A 22269-nucleotide genomic window follows, 5' to 3' on the forward strand; every position below is an offset into this window, starting at 1 on the left:
GCTGCCCTGGTGTGGTGTGGTGGCCATCTCAGAGTGTAGTGGGAACTTTATTCCACTTTGGGGCAGTGACAGATGTGATGAAGCAGAATGCCAGTTGCTCTGTTGAAGGGAGATGCAGAAGCACAGTAGCAGCCCTGGTTAGTTTTGTGTGTTGCCTGTGCTGCCGCTCACAGCAGAGACCTGAGGTGGGCTCCTGGAGGTGCTGGCCCGTACCCTTTGGAAAGCAGGGATGTTCATCCCAAATGCCATGGGAATCATTCAGAAATACCTTGCTCAATAGATGTCAAGGTACCCTGAAGGCTGGTAGCAAAGCAGCAGTGGCATGGTCTGTTCTGAGGAAGCCCTTCCTTTTCTTAACGCTGTCAAACTCCAACCCACCTGTTTCCTGTGCAGTTTGAACCTAAGGACTGGATTTCTGGTTTTAAAAAGAAAATTAGTGCAAAAGGTATTTTTAAGTGGGTGTTGAGGGATACATCTCTTTGATGAGACAGAACTGAGCTGCAGGTTCATTACCAGGACAAGGATGGTTCATTCTGCACTGCAGCAGCTTGGTGGAGAACTCACTCATTGCAGTGATGCTCCAAGGGCACAGCCTCTGGAGGTACCTGAGAAGGTTTTCTTTTAAGTCCTTCTTGCTAAAACTAAATGGAAACCATTAAGGGCAGGGAAAATGCCTACAAAAGCTGTTAAAATTCCCTTACAAGCCACTATAGCAGTCTGTGGCAATGTGTATGGTTTGAGCAAAGTGGACAGTTCATTGAGGAAGACTCTCAGGTGTGCTGGGACTTAGCCAAGGTAGGCAGAGGAGCAAAGAGAAAGTCAACATTACCTTTAGAATTTGCTTAGAGGATAACATTGGATCTCTTTCAGTAGAATTAGACCTACTAATTCAGTATTCATTTTGCATTCCTGTGATTTAAAATGGATATTTCATTTACTGTTTCCACCAGATATATATTCCTAGGTTATACCATGCAGCACTGCTTTCCAAAAACTAAATGCTCTTTTTCCAGGAAATTTCACTGAGATTTATTTTGTTTTCAGCAGGCACAGTATTTTCCTGATCAATGAAAGAACATAGAGGTTGTTTTTTGGAAAATACTGTCTATAAATTTTTGTAGCACATCACCATTTACTTTGAATTTTAAGGGTACTTACCAAAAGGGAAAGAACAGCTACATCTGATTGTGGCCATAATAATATTCAAAGATAAATGATCCTAATAAGCTGTGGTGGGCCTGTACTTCATAATAAGTTTGGTATTTTGTAAGAAAATGATACAAACCTCAGTATATTAAAAATTGTGTAAATTGTTCTAATAACTGGCATTGAACTGATTGTTTAGCATTTCTTCTGTGGGGAACTGAAATTTTACCAATATTTTGCCTAAATTCAAATTTTTTAATGTGAGAGGAAAAGTAATAGTCCTATTAATAAATGGTAACCTTGTAAGTAGTGAAGAATAAAATACATTTCCATATATTTTAATGAAGGTTAAGACACCTTTAGATTTTGATGAAGAATTAACATAAAAACCAAATCTAGCTTATTTCATGTAATGAGTTATGTTGGTAGGGCAGGTTTTCTGTAGCTGTAAAAGGCAGCTTGGAGGAGAGAGAGGATGTCAGCTTGGAGTCCATACTTGCTAGGTAACAATTTCTTGAAAAGAAGGCACACTATTTATTGTTCTTCTTTTAATAATTTTTCTCCCTTTTTAGAAAATGCACAGCTTGTTCTCTCCAGTGTGAAATAATCTCTTTCCCAATATTTTTTTAAAAATTTGGCTTAATTTTCATAATCTTCAAATAAATATTCACCACTGTTCTTTTTCCTGGGAAGATAATCTGTGATCTCCATCACATACTGTACCATTAAATATTATTCCCCTATTTTCTGCAGGAGCACCTGTCATTAAAAAAGTACATTGTGGACATTGTGATTGAGAGTTCTGTTCCTGTGGAACCATTAAAAGATGGAGAGGAGAAACAGAAAATTAAAAAGAAAGCCAAAAAGCTAAAGGCACGGATGAACTCCAGGTAGTACCAATTTCTTTTTATTTTTTTCTAAGTTTTGTTCTAAACTTTACCTTCTGTCCTCTAGTGTGAGTGCAGTGGAAGGCTGAAAAAAAATGTAAAATTATTTGCTTTGGGAGTGTCTTGCAAATAACACTGATGAGCCTAATTTATGGCCACTTTCTCTGATTGAGGAAGAAAACTGAATATCGATCTGGAGCCCTTGGTTTCACCTGTTAAGAGCTTTTCTCATAATTGGATGCCAGTGCCCTGCCAAAACTGTAGCCTCTTCTAGCATACAATAGCATGTTTAAATTTGTGTAAACCATGCCTATTTTTCTTTCTAGCTATTGATTTTTAAATGAAGTATCAAAGAAAATCAATAGTAATCAACAAATAGAAGTCAGCCTGCTGTAGTGTCAAATCCCATGACTAAATTTAATCATTTTTTTTTGCCTGTCACAACAAGAAGACAGTTAAAAATATCTTCAAGTGGAAAGTGAGTTGTCAGACGTGCAATTTGTTCTTAGTCTAAAAAGTGACATCTGCAAATCAGTGTGATGTGCAGGACATCATTACACCATGAACTGGCACTGTCACTCCCTATGGCTGAATGGTCCCAGCTCAGGTTAATGCTCAGCTGAATATTGTAGCATATTTTGCATTTCTCTCTAAAAATACTTCTCACCTAGGTAAGAATCATTGTTACACATTTTCTCTGCCTGTTTAAGCAAGAAGGGTTTCACATAAGAGAAAAAAGCATGCACAGATTTTTAGAACTCCAGTAAAGTGAGATATTTCATTAACTCCTAGCAGGCACATCAGCCTGCAAAACCACAACACTCTTAGAGTGTATTATTGTTCTGACTGCTTTCCTCTTTGGATGAGCAGATCACTTGCTGAATATCACTATGGGAACTGGATAATGTTCTTCAGGTTTCTGGATGTTCAGGATGCAGAGTTATTCACATGACCTGTTGATTTAATGCAGTATGTGTGTCCAGTTTTAATTATTTCTCCAGGGTGACTTCTGTTGAATTTAGGCAAAGATTTGTCAGACCCTGGAATGCAAGTTGACATAATAATTTATTGTTGGCACAAACAGGAGAAAAATTTCTTCAGAACATTTTGAGTTTGTATGTGTCAGACTGCTGGTGAGTCAGCATATTTGTCATCAAAAATTGTGAATAAAACAGTAATAAGTAATAAAGGGCCATCATTTTACAATAGTGGTGTGCTATTGAAAAATACAGTGGAAGTTTCAAAATCTAAGTTATATTGAGGAGCTGTGAAGTTCATGTTCATTAAGCTTGGTTTTACTTTTAAAGGGTGGCTAGAGTTTTCAATGGCTTTGTAGTCCTTGAAGATAACTCAGAGTTAAACAGAAGATTTTCTGATGTTGACACAAAGGACTTACTAATAAAAATGTCCAGTAGCAACATAAAGCAGAGGTATTTTGGTGTTGTTAATTTAGAGTTTCATAGATGTTGGCAGATTGTCTACACACCATGTTTTAGTACATCTTTGCAGCTCTTCTCTGGGAAAATAAATAGTTACAACGAATGCCCCTATGCCTCAGCACTTGAAATGTCACTTCATTTCAGTTTCTAGGAAGCTGTGATATTTTAAACTGGGAAAAAATAATAACTGCAACCAAATAGGTTCCTGTTACACTCCTGAGTTTCCAGATCTTAAATCACTCTTGCAGTATCAAAGCAATGAAGGGCAGAGGTGAATGAGGGGACAAATGGTGATCAGTGGGATATTAGATGTGTTGAGAAGTTTCACTAGTCTTATTAATTATATTTATAACCCTAAGCCATTTAACTGGTGCTATCAGTAACAACTGATATATAAGATAAGTAAATTAGCTCAGGTTATCATGTACGTGCTGCTAGCAGGAGGATGTTTGGATAGTGACACAGGAGAAGCAGGGCTGGTGAAAGCTGAATAGAAGCATCAGAGCTGTGCTTAGCAGGAACTTGGTCCAGGCTTTGCAGGGGACTTAAAGCACATTCCAGCCATGTGCATTTAGTAACAGGGGTTTGGGGTGATAATTCAGGTTTGACTGACTTGTCTGTACAGAAGCTGAAATGTGTTGTTTCTGGTGAAGAAGGCAAAAGGTTAATAAAGGAATTTCACCTTCATGTTTAATACTAAATTCAGCTGTGATTAATGGCTTTATTAATGACCCACAAATCAGAGCTGGTGGTGATGTAACAATATTTGTGTGGAGCTTAAGTTGGAATGGCGAAGCAAACGAAAGGAAAATCTGAGTAGCTTTGGGAAACTTGAGCCATTAGGGTGAACAGAAAATATAAAGAAGGTTTAATATATGTATCTGAGAGAAATGCATCTGCATCCCTGCAGTGCCTGGGTTAGCTTTGCTTTACATGTGTGCTGTTAGGAATGGGGGGCAGGATTGTTGCTGTGGGTCTTGCCTTGCTCCAGGAACGACTCACAGATTTCACCTGTTGGCACAGGCTGGCTGGAGTGAAAACAAGCAGTGGAAAAAGGTCTTGTCTCCCTCTTCCTGCTTTTTGGCATATGGCCAGTGTAAACAATACTTTTAAGGGACTAAAGAGGTCGTGTTTCTCTTTCCAGCAGTAAAGGAGTCCTTGGTGGAGGTGTTTCTGTGCTGCTCACCTAACATTCATTATGTTACACCACAGTCAGTAGTTACATAAAAAACGCTCCCTGCCTGCAAATACAGCCAATTATTTGTATGTTCATTGTCATCTTCTGATGTACTAATCTGGTCTGCACTACGTGTCTAAGTCATTTATATTTTATATAATAATATTATTTATATATTTTTCATAATATTATATAGCATTATTTCACTAATCATTTTATAGTATGCAGTAGATTACTACAGTTGTATATATCACTTGTGAAATTTTCTACCATTTGAAAAGTCAACTGAAATATACACTTTGTGTACTGGTGTTATTTAAAGTAGTGGTGTTAATCATAAATTGTTAATGGCCAATGACCAGTAGTTAAACACCAGTGGATTATGGATTATGACAGGGCAGCATTGACAGAAATGCTGTGCTGTACTATGAAGCAGAAAAACACAAAGGTTTGAACTTGCTTGCTGCTCTTACATCCTGTACACTTTAGACAATAGTCAATAATAATGAATATTTTCTCCTCCAGGGCAAAGGAATATGAGAGCTTGATGGAAGCAAAAAATGCTGTGTCTGATTCACCATTTAAAGCCAAGTAAGCATTTATCTCTATATATTTTAGACATAAGCTTTTTCCCCCTGTATGTCACAGAAGTGCCCCTGAAATTTCTGGTGGAACAGGTGTGGAAGGTTTCCCCCAGTTTGGGACATGTTTCCATCCTGAATTACAGATCAGTCCCTGATACAAAAGGTCAGACCTCGATAAATGCTATAAAGACAATAAATGTGTCTTTTTTTCTGAAGACACTGTATATCTTAACCTGTATATCATACCTCTATATCATCCTGCAATGGTAAAGAGAACATACACTTACCTTTTTCTTACCTGGAAAAAAGAGGGTTCCAGTCTTGTACTTTAAGACTGATGGGTGAAAATTCAGCTGCACTTCTGGAATTGGAAATCTTATGTTTGACCTCCATTTGGTTAGAAACAAAGGTACTTGTGGTGGAAACACAGATGCTTTAATGCACAGCTGTCTTAGGCTGACATTGGGCTTTTTTAAGAATAGACCTTTTTATTGTCAAGGATAAGGCACAGATGAAAACAGCTGGATGGTAGATGAAAACAAGATCTGTGATCACTGACAAATTCCTTCTGCTTAGTTTGAAAGTGGAAATTGCTCAGCTTTTGTTTTCTGATTCCATTGAAACCAGTTGGGAAAAGATGCAAAATATTTGGATTTCCAAGATGAATTGGATAAGTTCTATTACCTAAGACTTTAAAAGAAACTATACAGCTGTAGTTTAAGTGCAAAACAGTTAAGAAATTGAAAAGAAGTGGAGTTTCATCAGTCCTTGGCAGGACAGGGAGGATACCAGTAGAGTTCTGCAGTTTTGTGATGGTCAACATATTCTCAAATGACTTGGAAAATGAGGACCAACAGTGAGGGGACAGTGCAATGTTAATGCAGAGATTCAGCACAGTAGAGACAAGAATTGGTGCTGAATGCTAACTTTGAAGAGAGTGAGTGAGCAGGCAGTAAAATGGCAGGTGAAATCTGGTGTATATTGAGTGCTACCCAATGGAGGGGGAAGACAGAACTCAATTATATCTTCACATAAAAGCGTGGGCCTTGAATTAGCAGATGGGCTAGGTAGTTCCTGGAAAATATGAGCTCAGTACCCAGCAGCTCATAAAAATTCTTCAGTAAAATTACTTAGAAACAAGCAAAAACAGAACAAATGTCATCAGGTACAAATACCTGGGTCATCTGCATCTTTTGAATAGGATGTGAAGTTCTTTGAACAGATAAGCTACAATTGCTAAAAGTTGAGAGATAGCAGAAAGGGAAATATGTAATGATTTCAGGTATGTCTTATGTATCAGGAAATAAGTAAACTAGTACTACTGCTGGAGGAAAATATGGTAATAGGGAGAAGTTCTTCTGGGGTTATGTTCTAGAGATCTGCAGTGTCACAAATGGCATGGCAAAGATGGATGGTGATTGCTTGCTGTCTCCTTGGTACCAGGATGAGGGAGCACAGGGCACAGCTGGAGCCAGGTTCTAGAGAAAGCAGACCCAGTGTTGTCAGTGCAGCATGAGGGAGATGTGGGCAGCTCCCATGGGTGCTCACTGCCAGCTTCCCTGCGTCCCTGCAGCTCTAGGAAAGCACAGCCAGCCTCACAGACTCCTAAGCCAGAAGTGGGGAAACAAACAGATTAGGAAAGAGGATTATGCAGCCTGGGCTGTTCTTAGTGTCCCTGAGACATCCACTCCCAGTGGGCAGAGGGGGTGTGTGCCTTGCTGGGAGCTGGGCTTAGGGAGTCTGTGGCATCAGTCAAGGGGCTGCGGGGTCTCCAGAGCTGGAGTCAAAAACCCTCATCCTGGAGTTGCAACAACTTTCAGATTGGGGATATTACCTCTTCAGACTGAGGTAATAACCTGTACCAGATCCTGTCTGGTTTGTGGTTGTTTCCATCACTCCTAAACTGCTGAGGAAGGTGGCATTTTGTACAAGCTGCTGGTGGTTAAGCAGTTCAGATTCTTGCAGTTAGACCTCCTTAATGTACATGCAACTAGCCTGTATGCAAGGATATTTTACATAGGCTTTTCAAAAGCTTGAAAACTGCTGCTGAATCTTCGATGTATTTTGAAATAATAAAAATCCATCACTGAGGTTAGACACAAGAAAATGACCCATCTCCAGCAGATGGCACACCTGCATAAACACATGGGAAAGAGTTGGCTTTGTTTCTTGGCCATCAGCGCTTCAGTTTGCAAGATGAATTTCATGGTATATTGAGACTTCCAGATTTGTAGCTTTTGTGTTTTGCTTTTCTTTGCTGCTAGAAAATAAAAAATTAAGTTCTAGTCATCAGAAAATAGAAATGTCTGCATTGGACTCTGAAGATATTAATAAGCTCTTGTGTCTCTGTGTTAAATTCTGACATTATCAGTGATGTAACTTGGTCAGATCTGTCTCAATTGTAGCGCTAGAGAAACTCAGATTTTAAATTTTTTTAAATGTTTTCAAATCTTTTGGCTGATCCTGAATTTACAGTTTTCATTTCTCTTTATGTAATTAATTGCTTATTTGCTTTCAGGCAGAATCTTCTGTTCCATCTGCTTTTTTAGTTTCTTCCTTTATTGCCTCTGGTAGGGCCATGCCCTTCAGGTGTGAGCTGGTGATGGCCACTGTGTAGCTCACTTCCATCACAGTCTGGGGGGTCTCTTTGCAGCCTTCATGTAAAAACCTAGAGCTCTATCAGCTGCCTTCATCTAAATTATTTAAAATATTGTTTCAGGAACCATAGTTATTGTTATTTCCAAAATTACACAACTTTTTACCTGCTATGAGGGCTTAAATGTTTTTGAGCTTCTTTGAAATCAAGCAGGTTAAAAATGGGACCTCAAGTCTGAACTGGCTTTTAAGGTAGAGGAATGTCTGTGAGTCAGCCAGAAGCCCATTTATTTCTGTTAAAATGTGTTTACTTTGCACATCACATATTAGAAAATGGAAGAAGAATAGGGAAGTATTATCTCTTTCTGTAAGAGAAAGGATGAGAGGGCAAGAAATTTTATGAGGCAAGAGTTTTAGCTTAGACTGTATCTATTAACATGGGACAACCTAGTCTTAATATAGAGAAAAATAATAGGAAAACACAGAACTAAGTAGGGGATCCTACTTCAGCCAGGCCAGCAGGAAGAGCAGTCAGCACAAAGAAACAAAGAGCAGTAGGTCTGAAGGAAGCATTGTTACCTTGAGAAGCTGTGTGGGCAGTCAGAGGACACCGTGTGCCAGGGATGCTGTGCCTGACCTGGCTGGGTGCAAGCTGCTGCCAGCTGGGAGTCTGCCCAGCTCTCAGGAGATCTGCACAGCTTCTGAGTAAAGTCCCACCACAGAACAAAGGGGGTAAAAATCACACCTTTGAATGCTAAATGCAATCTTTGGGTCAAAACAAATGGGAAGAGTTTTTGTCTTTCCCAAGGGAAGGTTTGAGGTACTCAGATTGGAGTGAAGTGTACCAATGAACAGAAAATATCTTTTGACTTAGTGGGCTGTGGAGCTTAAAAATGGAGAAGCTCCTTTTTAAAATCTATTTAAAATGGGACACAATTGGTAGGTTTATTTATTTGCTTAACAGAAGCAATGTGTTTTAGAATTAAATTCTTTTATGCTTCCTTTCTTATGCCACATTTCTTTATCTACTCCTCTCTCTAGCCCCAAACTGAGAGTGTCTTCACAACCAGAACCACTTATGGAATGCAAGTTCTTATCTGATTTTAGTTCTTAGTCATGTTGTCAGTTGTTACAGAAGAAAGACAGAAACCAGAGTTAGTCTTTGGCAGGTAAAAAGCCTTTTTAGATCACCTTTAAGATTAGGCCACTTTAATAGTATGAGACCACTGATTTGCTGATGCAACTGATAGACTGTTTCAGTGGTTCTTATTAGTTGAAGGTTTGCAGATTTATAAAAACTTGTGCACTAAGGAAGCACTGATCCAAGTCCTTTCTAAGCTCCACTCTGGTACTACACTAACAGCAATAAGCTGGCAGCCTTTGTCCTGCTGTGATAGACACTGGGTGTCCCTTGCTCAGTGGTACAGCACTGATTCATGGCTGGGATTGTCAGTGACTCTAAGGAGTTCTTCCACAGAAATGACTTCTAAAAGATGGCTGGGACAGTTGGGTTTTTAGTATCTGTTAAAAAATGGTGTGCATTAGGGAGAGGGGTGGGATAATTCCAAATATTGCCTTGTTGGGTCAGTATTTTGGTGTCTGAACTGTTCCACCTGCCAAGAGGGACATTCAAGGGAAGGACTGTGGGCATTGTCACCTGGAGAAGCCAGGTGTTGCTCCCTGCCTTTCTCATGTGTCTTTGCTGGTTGGTCCCTGCTGGCACTTAGGTAATTTTGTAGGTGCTGGTCTGGTGAACTCTTGGTGGGTTTGTAGTATTAATTCATATTCTCTGGGAACTGATCTGAGCAATTATTTAGTGTCCAGTGTACTGGGATAACGTGGCAAAAGGTGTGTCAGGTGTCCATTGGAGCATTCTCAGGTGTCCATCAGAGCACATTTTGAAAAGGGAAGGAAAACATTTTCACAAGTTAGAGGGTTATTTGCATCTGTTTAATATTTTCTAATGCAGAGGCAGGACCATGTATTTCAGTGTTAAATATCCAAGTAGCAAAGAATAATTGTCATCTTTCAATACAACAGGGAAACTAAAGTAATGAAAGATTGCCTTGTGCCTGAAGGGAATTAGCAGGTTTCAGGGGGAGAAGTTTTGTTCTAATATTTGAACTAGTCTCTCCTCACATAACAAGGAATTGTTTTAATGTATTCTTTTTATTTACCTTTTGTTTTTAATTGTAAAGGGATACTTCAGATAGTATGGATATTGGAACCACTGTTATCCTGGAAACAGACTGCAGCACAAAAAGAAGAGGTAGAAAAAGAAATATTATTTCCTGTGACAGTCTGCTGCAGACGAGATGGGAATGTAGTGTGAAGTTTGTTCTTTCAGAAGCCCAAAAATAAATGCCTTTAGATGATAAAATACTTTCTTTCCTTCATTAGAATATATCAGTGTAGTCACAGGATAAACTTACCTTGTAGGTTTTCCTGGTATAGAAGGCTTAGAGGCCAGTTAGGCCAGTTATAAGATATTATACCAAAATACTGATTACTGAGGAAAAAAAAACAGACAATCTCTGAAACTGGAAGTACTTGTACAAAATCTAATTTCCAAAATGTTGTGGAAACTGTAGAAGAGCTAGAGTGTAAATAAAATAAAATTCAGGTAAACTTAAAAACAAGATAAGTAACGGGTATGATTGGGCAGGCAGTGGATTTCCTCTTCAGAAAATAGCTAAAATATTAACATGGGAATGCTAATAAATGTATTCAGAAACACACCCATCCTTCCCTGGGCATCAGTGCCCAGCCCAGACATCAGGTTAAACCCCCACGTGCTGGGTACATTGATGCTGCTATTTCAAGGCTTTTTGGCATTTTTCTGGAGATGAAATGTGGCCTAGAAATACTGACAGATCTTTTTCCTTTGGCCTATAAAATATATTAAACCTGCTTAAAGTATTTAGCCCATGTTAGAAACCTTTGATATGAATAGCCCTTGTTTTGCCATTTGCAGTGGAAAAAGTTCAGATACTGTATTTGTATTTGCTGAACATACAATTTATTAGTTTACATTATGGTGGTGTTCCAAGATAAATCAGGGCCTTACATCCTTCTGATACTTCTTCTGCATTCTGAATTATCCATTTGTGAGGAGTACTAAAACCTTAATAAGTGAGATGTAAATAATTTAATGGGAAAAAACATTAACTTTCTCTATTATCCTGCACAGCAAAGTTTCAATTATTTATCATTCTATGTATGGCTTAGTAAGCATTGGAGGAGTAAAAATTGGGGGACAGAAAGAAGGCTAATTAATTGTCTTGAGATGCTTGGATTTGGATTCAATGGTATTTTTCCAGAATCACTGGATCAGGTGTGGATGCCATGTCCCAGTAATCCCTGGTGCATACCAAGAGTGTGCCAGGAGTCCAGTGTGTACAAAGAGCCCTCTCTTTCCAAATCCATTCGTAGCAATGGCAAATTCTGTATCCAAGCACAAGTCCTCTAGCATAGATTTCTAGTCCTTTGAAGCAGTCCAAAAATTATTCTTATTTCCCTGACATGGCCAAGAAGTCAGTATGAAGGATATTTAAGTAATTACTCCAAGGCTCACTGGTGGGAGGAGGAAGGTTTTATTTCCCCTCTCCTCCCCATGTGATCACACAGCACCTTTGACTGGTTTTGGTAGAAAACTCCCTCTGCAGTAGAATATGAGGATGTAAGAGGTAATTCTTTAATGTGGCAGAATTGGAAATTCATTCTTCCAGTTTCTTACTCTGTGATGCTGAACACATGCTTAGAAAGTTTGAATTTTGCTAAAAGTATCCAGAAAGACTTTCAGAAGAAATGGAAAGCTGGAAGCTTTCCCTGGGGCGTTAGTACTGTACAGGTTGTTTTTAAAGTGAGGACAGAAACTGAACCTATGGAGCATCTTAACAGACTGAAGAGAAAGACTCCTGTGTTAGCTGTGCCAGCTGAAGGCTGTGTAAAATGATGATGTTCTCTTGGAGTCCCTGTGAGCAGTGTTTTGATAAACCTTACACATTTTGTATGCTGATGCCTGATGGAGATTAGAGAAGTGCCTTTCTTCAGCCTCTGTGGTTAATCCTGGTGGAATTCCATTCCTGTGATGTTAAATGAAGCAAATGGAAACCTGTCTTGCTGTCTTTTGTCAGATGAAGTTACAATATAGGGTGGTGGGCTTTATATAGGCTTTAATAGTGGAATTTGGGTAGATATACCAAAGAAATAAAGTATTTTTTTTGCTTAATGTGCTAGGATATTGCCAAGGCAATAGCCATTCTAAATCCCACTATGAAAATACTCTGCTTGTGGACTGCAGCAGTTCCACTTCTCATTGGTGCTGTGGTCTTTTGATTTACTGTCCAAGTCCTGCAGTTATTTGGGCTTTGGCTTTTAGTTTTGTTTCCCATTTTAGCTTGTGGCTTATGAAGATAGACAGAGGTTTCCTCCAACCTCATTTTCCACAGAGGAAATAGCAGTGAAAAAAAATCTCATCAGGATGTAATCTCCTTTTATTTTTCTTGTCATACAAAAATCCTGGTTGTATATTAGTGGGCTCAGCTGACCAGATGATAAGAGTCCAAGACTCAAAATTCTACAAATCATTTTTATTTGTACTTCAAGAACATATATGTATCTTCAGCATGTCTTGAAAGCTATTAATGAAGCTCCTAATTTTTTCAAAGAGAAGACACAGAGTACCTGTTGTCTCTTGATTAAGTGGAAACTTCCTATTCTTCTATAAATTAATACTCTGATTTTGGGGATTTTTTTTAATATAGTGTGACTATTGTGGTACATTCTCCAGCTATTCCATCTCCTGCCTCACTTCTGGGAGACTGGTTAATGTAATCTTTTTCTTTTCCAATACTCTGTGGTCACTTTGTGAATGCCTTCTGGCCCTTTAACCCTGACATCTCCATTTTATGATGAGCACTCTTACCCTTCCCCTCTTTTTCCTTCCTTTAGACTTCTGTGTGTAGGCTTGCAGTCCCAGCAGTGTCTGCCACTCCTCCTGCTCAGTTACCAGCTCTGTCCCACTCACTGCAGGTGCCCAGTAGATGAAAGCAGAGGTCCAGCAAGCCCTGAGCCTTGTCACTGAGGGCAGCAGGAGGGGACACTGAGGCAGTGGCACCAAAGCCATGGCAGGGACAGAGTGACACCTCCTCCTGACTGCTCTCAGTCTGCAGCTAGGGGACTCGAGCAGCCTTGTCTCCTCTGCCTTGCTGCTCCCACTGCACCCTCACACTCTGGGCACAGAAGGATAAAAACTCTGGCTCTTTTCACTGCTGTATTTTGTATTTTGTGCCCTGGCACTGGGTGTTTCCCCTCAGTGCTGAGCAGCAGAGTACAGGTGAATAGCCCAGGTGCAGATGTGTAAAACTGAAATGAAACCCAACTCATGTATGTCTACATCATTCCCACCTCTGCATTTTGGCTTCATTACTGACCCTTGTTAATAAAATGCCCTTTCTGAGGTAAGCTGCAAAGCCATTGCTTTTCTCTTATTCAAATAACCCTGAAGAGCCATTTCTTTTATGATGCCTATAAGAAATCAGCCAAGTGGTCCTGCTGTTCCATTTCCCTTACTCATCTTAAATAGGGTGAAACCATTTGAAAATGAGGATGGCAAAAACTACCATGATAAGCTGTGGAAGGGGAATAGGGAAACAGCAGAAACAAATGTAGCTCATAAAGCACCTTTATGGCTGTACTGTTCACTCTATAGCTGTGCTGTTTCCTTGAAAAAGTAGATAATGAAATGTCACTCCAAGCTGACAGTATCTCCTTGGCATCCTGTTCAGAATGGATGATAACAATATTTAACATAGATTTTCATGATTCCTTCATTGGTACCTGAGGTTCATTACAAAGATGTAGGTTAATAAGGCAGTTTTTGCTTTAACTGCTCTTTGTTTTCTGTTGAAGGTTACAGAGATTAGCAAAAGACCTTCTGAGGCACCTCCAAATGCAGGATGGCTGTTCCTTGGGGAACCACAAAGTTCCTGGTCTGGACAGGACTTTAGGAGAGATCTCTCGGATTCTGGAGAAAGAGGTATTGTGACTTTTGACTGACCTAGAAATTGTTCTGCCCTCAAGTCTCATCAGGGTGGATTTGGGAATGTTTAATGTGAGATGTTGAAGAATAAATGACCTCTATGTAACAAGCAGTGTCTGCTATAACACTTTTCACTTTTTTCCCCTGTATTTTCGTGAGGATTGTTTTTAACCTGGGTCATTTCAGTCATCTAGCTTGTAGTGCTTACCCACAAACAGCTTTTACAATAAGGGGCCAAACCAATTAGCAGAAAACAGAGGAAAGAATTGGATCCAGGTTTGCTGGAACACCAATCTGTTGAGTTTTGCCAGAGTTCAACAAAGTCAGTGGGTCTTCACTGGAGGAGGAAGGTATGATGTGCATGTATGTGGGATATTCCTACATTTTTGACTTTTTTAAAGTGACATGATTGCAGAGCATGTTTTGCTTTATGGTAAATGTTGGATTTTTTTTTTTAATTTATAGCACTGCATTTGCATCTTTTTTCCCATTTCATCATTGTCAGTCTGCTGCCACAGTGCTTTCTGACTTGTAATGTGGTTTTTTTGCTCCATTAGGACCACAGTATTTGGGTTTTCAGCCGGGACATTATGTTCTGTTCTCTCTGCAACCACTAGAAAATACTTCTCTTTCTTATCTGTAATCAAGACATAATGAAAATTAGTTCTGGAAGAAACCAAATTAATGAAATCTGAGGAGGAGATTGCATCATTGTGGTTCAGACTTGATGTTTGTGAAAATGAGAGCTCTGCTTGATGCTTTTCACAGCTTGGTCAGTGTGGAGAAGACAATTGTTAATGGCACATGCTTTTAAATGCTGGAGGCTGCCTGGGATGCACGGGCTCCTCAGCAGCCTTGGAGCTGCTCATCAAGCTTAAGAGTGTGTTTGAAAGACTTGTGCCATTTTCACATTTCACAGGGCTTCCATTAATTATTGAAAAACTCATTTTTTATTGATTTCAAAATACAGAAATCATGTTGTTGCATGACTGTGATGAAAAGATGAATCTGTGTGAAAGTTATCTAAATAATCCTTGGAAGTTCTTTGGAATGTGGAGTTGTATCCAGCCTTTTTACTAGTAGTCATCTGCTGAGATTTTTTTAAAATGCCATGTGAATTGCAGCTAAGTTTACTCATTAATTGTTTACATGGTTTTGCTAGTTGTTGAGTCTGCAGTGGGGAATTAAAAACTAAATTTGATAGTATTAATAGATGTGGGTTATTTTGTTGTTGATTTGGGGTTTTTCCCCCAAAACATTTACCTCCCTCTGGAGAAGTATTTTCTATCTGAGTGTCCTGATCAATAAGGTCAGGAGGGATTGATTTCAGTAACTGTTGCAGTGTTCACAGCACAGATCTTACATGGCCATTTACAGGAAGGGATGGGAATTCTCTTGTTAAGCTGGGAGTCAGAAATCCACAGCCACATCTTACATGTGAGTGGGCACTGAAAGAGCCCTGATGGTGTCAGTGGTGGACTGAGAGGAGGAGACTGACACTGTTAATTGAATTTCCCTGGAGAGCATAAAAATATAACCTAATGTGGGGGGAGGAAGGGGGAGTGGGAACCACACAAGCTGTCAGTGTGTGTGAGCTGATAACATTGATTTACCCTTGCTAATGGCCTGGCTTGAATAAAGAATTGCCCTGAGGGAGGACAGGGTTCACTACAATAGATCCTTGCCACTTACTAGAAATTCTTCTTACTCACAAGAAGTCCTGCAAAAGTATTACAAGATATAATTGATCCAAAACCCCTCTTTTCATTCATGCTGTGAAACATTGGATTTTTCTTTTGTTAATAGTTTGCACTGCCAGAAAAATTTATGTATTCAGGCTCACCAGGAAAAAAAGGATTGGTTTTACAGATTATGAAATGAATTGCTGAGCTGGTGTTTGTAACAGTAAATAAGAGAAATATATACCATTAAATTTCTCAACAGAAGGAAGGGCTATTCAGCTCATTAGAAATTCCATGACTGTGCTAAAACAGCCTGAAAGGGTGGGGTGTCATATTTATGCAAACTTGAATCACAGAAAAAGCCACACACAAAAGATTTGCAGCCGTGTCTCAATGGGATTTGCCTCCAGGTACAATCAGATCACACTAACAATTTCTGTTTGGACTTAGCCTTCATCTGATGTGCTCCACTGTACTGAATAAGGCTTTCTCTCACTTCTGAACCTCTTCCATGGTGTGAGAACATTCTAGGCTGCTGCATGCCTGCATGCTTATTGTGGTCACACTTGCTCTTGTTTCTGCCTTCCTGCTCTGCTGGACACAGCACATTCTGCACCTGGGGCCAAGTGATCCCACTAGTACAGCAAGAAGTGCTTGTTTAATGCAATTTGAAAGGTTTATATATCCTCTAGGTACTCAGATTTGAGAATCTCTCTCAGGCAAAGATGCATCTTAGCCACTGTGTATTTTGGAGTCCTGGCTGTTTATTGCAGCACTTTACCTGCTCCTCATTCACTGCTGCTGGATCCCTGTGCAGCACAGCATATTTGAGTGCTAACAGATGAAAGAGATGTGCTTTGCTTTGCTTCAAGTGGTTGTTAGATCTCCAAACACTTCCTGATGTGCCCACATTGGCTTAGTTGGATGAAGCTCTACAAAAAGCAGGAGCTTTGTGTCCAATGCTGGAAAAGGATTTGTGAAGAATAAGCAAATTGAAGTGCAGGTTTTGAGGATCTGACTTGGAGTGTGGCCATTAAGCTTCATGAAACATGTGGCTCACGTGCCTTTAAATTAAATATGCATAAGAGGTACTCTAAAGTCATAAACCACCATATGCTTCCAGTTTTCAATAGTTTGTGCCCCTCCAGCACGTGTTGGTAGGAGCAAGGAGCACAACTCCTGATGTTGTGTATGCCTGGAGTGCTGTTCCCCAGGTGTGTCCAACCAGGGGTGCTGCTTTGGGTGTGCTCTGGATTATTGGAAGGCAGTCCTTGGGTTTGTGTATCTCACCCTTTCTGGCAGAAATCCTGGAAGGAAGCTGTATTCACTTTCACCTCTACTTTGTTTAAAAGGACATTAGGAAAACAAACACACACAGAGCCACAACAGCAGAATGCATGCAAATATTTCCAGAAAGCCCTGGCCTGAGGTTGGCAGATGTCATATGGGACTCTTCAAGCTCTTAGTAAGATCTGATAACCCTCAGTTTAAGATCTCCTATGAATGGGCCTTTGATGCTAAAAGAAAAACTCTTCCAGAAGGCGGAGCTGATGTTTGAAGTGGCAGGGCTAGAGCACTTGTCCTGCCATGATTCTTTTGATTTTATGCATGTTCATTCCTTGAAGGACTAATTTTCCCCATCCATCACTGAGGGTAGCTGTGTGTTTCAGATGCACAGTTTCCCACAGTGAGTGCCTTCAGCAGTCCCACAGAAATGTCCTGTGATGGGAACTCTTACGAACAGGGTACTGAGAGCAGTGTAACCTGTTAGTGGGACTGCAGCTACACTTTTAACTTGCTTATGCTTATAGCATGTATTTCCCTATTATGTAAAGAGGTGATATTCCCTGATTTAAAACTTCCCTGATTGAAAAGATCAACTGATTAAAAAATGTCTGCTGCATACACATGAGGCCCTGACCTGACTGAAGTACATACATTTCTAAAGGTTGTGACCCTGGCCTGGGTCAGAGGTTGCTGCCTCTCAGATGGTCATCCTTACACTTGCCAACAGAACATCCCTTCCCTAAAGTTCTTCCTAATATTTGTTCATAGAGGGTTGGGTGTGTCTTCAGGTTTTAAAAGTCCTGCTTTTAAATGTTAGAAGTGTCCTGTGTGGTTTTGGATAGGTCTGTGCTGGGCAGGGTTGGCAGACACTTGTTCTGTTGCCATTGAAGGGATGGTGACAGCAGCTGTGGGCAGTGGCCTTTTCACCTGGCTCAGCTGCAGCTAAAACACTGCAGTTAAATCACTCCAGCTAAATTTGTACAACACTTACATGTGACATTTAGACAAGCCCTTGATGTGTCTGTTCTCCATCTGACTGGGAATACGGCACACAGATTCAGCGGGATTCTGAAGGAACCTCATGATTTTTGGAATTCAAGGGCTACAGTTAATCTGCTTAACTAGAATTGCTTTTTATATGATGCTTATAGCTGATTACTGGTTTGAAAAAGATCTCCACCACAAGAGGAGTGATAAGGTTCCTTTAAGTGAGTGGTTTGTCTGCAGCTCTCCTGACTCTGCTTTGGGAGAGGGCTGCAGAGCAGGGTGCAGGTTTAATCCATGGCCCAGCACAAACAGGACAGCTGAGGCTCTCCCATATACTCACAAGGCACAAAGTCCTACAAAGAAGATTTCACTGCTTCTGCTCATAAAACTTACTGTGATTTTGGATGGGTTTGAGGATAGCTGTGTCCCTGATCTCCTTCAGGCTCTCTATGTGATATAAAAATCTCAGCAAATAATAGTGAGTGCAAAATAAATTGTTAAAGTGTGGAATTAACATGGAACCACAAAATAAAACAGGAGGCTTTTAATAAATTGGGCCACAGTGCTTATAGTTACTTACCAGCTCTCTTCATGCAAATCTAGAAGCAGCTGCCTCTGAATAGGCTAAGTTTAAGTATGATTATTTCCATTAGTAATTCAGAATAATATTCTTACTGGAAACAGATTCCAGGGGGAAAATATACTTCCTTAGAGAAGGGTATCATTTTGTAACTGAAAAATGTGTGAATATGAGCTAGTAATTGACTGCAGTGGTTTAATCCATTTTCTAAAAAAATGGTCTCAATGCTCATGATCTCTAAGACATGCTCTCTCAGTGACCATTAATGGTTTGTTTTGTGTCAGGCAATGCTTTTGGGTTTGGGATTTTTAGAGAGATTTTTCAGCCTCCTGTTTGAGCAGTGGTGATGTCAGTTATTTACATTTCAGTAAAATGTTTGTCGTAGCTTTCAAATACATGGGGGCTGTAGACAGACAGTGTTTATCCCATTGTAAAGACTGTCAGAAATGGCTGGCTCTAACAACACACTCAGGCCCTGTATTTATGTTTTATTCTCTAAACTCTTGGGCCCCTTGGGGATGGTGACCATAGCCAGGGTGAAGAGGGACAATCCCCCCAATAATACAAACTCTTCATCATCAGAAACAGAAACAATAAAATTAAAAACTGTTGAAGAACTAATGTATGGAACCAAAGCGGTGTTAAATGGAACATGGGATAAGGTTCTTCAAATATCTCTACAGAGATTTAAAATTGCCCTGTGTGTGTATATGTGTGAGTATGTGTATATAAACAGATATATGACATATATATACAGACAAAATAGATTTGAGAAGCAAATACTCTGTTATAAAGACTCAGTATTGTTGCTTAAAGTATATTGAAGAATACAGTGAGAATTGTGATCCCAAGCTCTTGCACATTGAATTTTGGTGCTGCAGATATTTGCACCCAAGGAACTGTGTGTTCCTAGTGTAGCAGAGAGCTATGGCCTTCAAAGAGAGAATTGCCATCCTAACTCTCACCATCTTACATAAGTCAAAAAAAAAGCATTATGTATGAAAAAGAGTGAAAATTGCAGTCACAGTGAATTTACCTTAATCATGAAGCAGTGGCTTGACCCACAGTGTATTTTGGGATCTTGCCTATCTCCATGCACGTGCACAGAGGCACAGTTCCTGTATGTAATTTAACTGACATTATTCTCTAGAGCCTCACAGTGAATTCATTACTTAGCTGGCTGAGGATTTCAGAACTTGAGCTGTGGGCATTATTGTAGCCATGAGCAGTGTGCCAGCAGGTTTGTAAGCAGGGCTGTACCTGGGCAGGTTTGTGAGCAGGGCTGCTCCTGGCAGGTTTGTGAGCAGGGCTGTTCCTGGCAGGTTTGTGAGCAGGGCTGTCCCTGGGCAGGTTTGTGAGCAGGGCTGTGCCCAGCAGGTTTGTGAGCAGGGCTGTGCCCAGCAGGTTTGTGAGCAGGGCTGTGCCTGGCAGGTTTGTGAGCAGGGCTGTTCCTGGCAGGTTTGTGAGCAGGGCTGTACTGGCAGGTTTGTGAGCAGGGCTGTTCTGGCAGGTTTGTGAGCAGGGCTGTTCTGGCAGGTTTGTGAGCAGGGCTGTACCTGGCAGGTTTGTGAGCAGGGCTGTGCCCAGCAGGTTTGTGATCAGGGCTGCTCCTGGCAGGTTTGTGAGCAGGGCTGTACCCAGCAGGTTTGTGAGCAGGGCTGCTCCTGGCAGGTTTGTGAGCAGGGCTGTACTGGCAGGTTTGTGAGCAGGGCTGCTCCTGGCAGGTTTGTGAGCAGGGCTGTACTGGCAGGTTTGTGAGCAGGGCTGCTCCTGGCAGGTTTGTGAGCAGGGCTGCTCCTGGCAGGGTGGCTCTGGGCCAGCCCATTCCTGTCCCCGTGTCCTCGGCATCTGCCGCTCTCCACTAGGGGACACCACCGGCAGAAGCCTTTGAATCCTTACAAGTCATAAATCTATTTAGAAGTAGAACTTCTCTCTGATGCCAGGTTCAGACACCATAGTGCTTGGAAATCACACAGCTCTTTCTCCTGCTAAGCTGCTTACAGCAGCTGTCTCCTGGGGTGGGTGCCCAGGGGAATTACCTGGATAATCACTGCATATCCTGACAAAACCTAAACCTGCACTCACACCGAGTTCATTCTGCAGCAAAAGGGGAAGCACAGCTATGCACAGCTCTCATTTCAAAAGGAAGCAGTTGTGTGCCCACAGTCCAAGGGCACTCTGGGGTGGCAGGGCTGTCGGTGCTGCCCTGGCGTGGCAGGGTGGGTGAGCACGTCGGGCTGTCTGTCTGTCCGTCTGTCTGGCTGCAGCAGCCCCTGCAGCTGGGCTGCAGCGCTGCCAGAGCAAGGGCTGAGCTGTGCCGCAGCTGGGGGCACGCCCAGAGCTGGGCTGGGATCAGCTGCAGAGTCCCGAGGCTGCTCCTCTCCCCATCCCCTGGCAGCCCTGCTGCTCTCAGGGCAGCCTCTGCCTTTCACTCCCGTGGCTTTTTGCCACGTGCAGATTTTCTTGCACAGTGCACTGGTTCACACCAAAAAGCCTTCTTTTCTATCAGACAGGGGGCATTTCCTAGCCAAAGTTTTAAAAAACAAACCAAACACCCACATGCCACCTTAACTGTGCTTTCATCCTTACAGGTTTTGTTCTCTGGGAAAGTAATTGATACTCTTATTTGTTACAATGAACAGTTAAAACTTTAAGGTTCATTTTAGCTGAACATATGATGTATTTCTATGCAAATAGTGGATTCATATTTTAATCCATCCATTAATTTTTCAACTCAGGATACTCCTGCAGTAGCCAGTTCCAGAGCTACAGTGATGTCACATGAAGGGAAGTATTTAATCAAATGTAAAGTTGAATTATAACTGTTTAAAAGCAATTTAAAGTTCAAAATCCAAACATTAGGAAGGGTATTGAATTACAAAACATAAAAATAAGTTTTAAAACTTTTTTTTTTCTTGAAGTAAAAAACAAGTTTAAACTCAAAAGTTTTGCCAGCTAAAACTAGAATTTGGACCCTTGGAACTTTGTATATTGCCACTGAAAATCTAAAAATTTTGCAAATACAGAAAGTAACATAGGGAATTCTGTATTTATGCTTTTTTTTGGTGCAAGTGTTAAGTACAGAGCATGAACTCCACAAAGGATAAAGCAGATAGAATTGTTGGAAAAGATGAGGTGCAAGTAACCCTCCTGAAAATTAATTTGCTTCTTTAAAGACTGTAACAGTGAGAATTAGAGAATTTTAATGTCTAGGTGATCATCACTGAGTGCCAGTGATGCACAGAGCCACTCAAACACAGCTTGAAGAAGGTTCAGCAGTGTTCAAAGCCTGGACTATCAGCATTGTCCTGCCAGCACCAGTTTATCTGCAGATGGTCCAAGCTGCTGTTGGAGTAGAAAAATCCTCTTCTGTATCAGCTGCAGCAGCAGATCTGATAGTGCCAGCACAGAGGCAGTGGGCAAGCACAGCAGGAGCTCTGTGGACAGCATTTCCCACCCCAAGAGCCTTTTCCTGTCACTGCCTGGAAAAAGTCAACAGGTCAGGTGTGTGTCATGTGCCGCAGGTTGGGCAAGGCAGCTTTATCTCATCAATAATTCCTTTGCCCAGAGTTTCTGTAATCTGTGGATTAACCTTTTACCCAAGAAGAACATATAAATAGGAACTTGTAACTAGGGGTCAGTCACAGAATATTTTTTAACTTGTTTGCTGGAAATGGTATTTATAAGGCAAGTTGAGTTCACAGATAAGCTCTGCAGTGTTCTTATTCCAAGATTATTGGGAGGTTAATTTCTGTGCCCAGTGGGTGTAGTTGAGAACTGCTGTCAGCTTCCAGTGTTGTACTAATTGTGGCTTTTTGCTGTCAGATCAGGCTTCTACATCAGTTTAGAGCTAATACATCAT

The 22269-nt window shown here is 40.8% G+C and overlaps 1 protein-coding gene across 2 annotated transcripts in view; it reads left to right on the plus strand.

Annotated features, from left to right (window-relative positions):
- The window catches only part of SCAPER (S-phase cyclin A associated protein in the ER), a 140858-nt gene that overhangs the window by 57453 nt on the left and 61136 nt on the right, over positions 1–22269 (plus strand). For both annotated transcript variants that reach the window (XM_036389682.2, XM_036389684.2), the window contains exons 21-23: positions 1900–2036; positions 5175–5240; positions 13742–13868. In XM_036389682.2, coding sequence (XP_036245575.1) covers positions 1900–2036; positions 5175–5240; positions 13742–13868 — 330 coding nt within the window. The remainder of the gene's footprint in view (positions 1–1899; positions 2037–5174; positions 5241–13741; positions 13869–22269) is intronic.

The sequence above is a fragment of the Molothrus ater genome, chromosome 13, assembly GCF_012460135.2.
Source record: "Molothrus ater isolate BHLD 08-10-18 breed brown headed cowbird chromosome 13, BPBGC_Mater_1.1, whole genome shotgun sequence".
In the NCBI taxonomy this organism is placed as follows: domain Eukaryota; kingdom Metazoa; phylum Chordata; class Aves; order Passeriformes; family Icteridae; genus Molothrus; species Molothrus ater.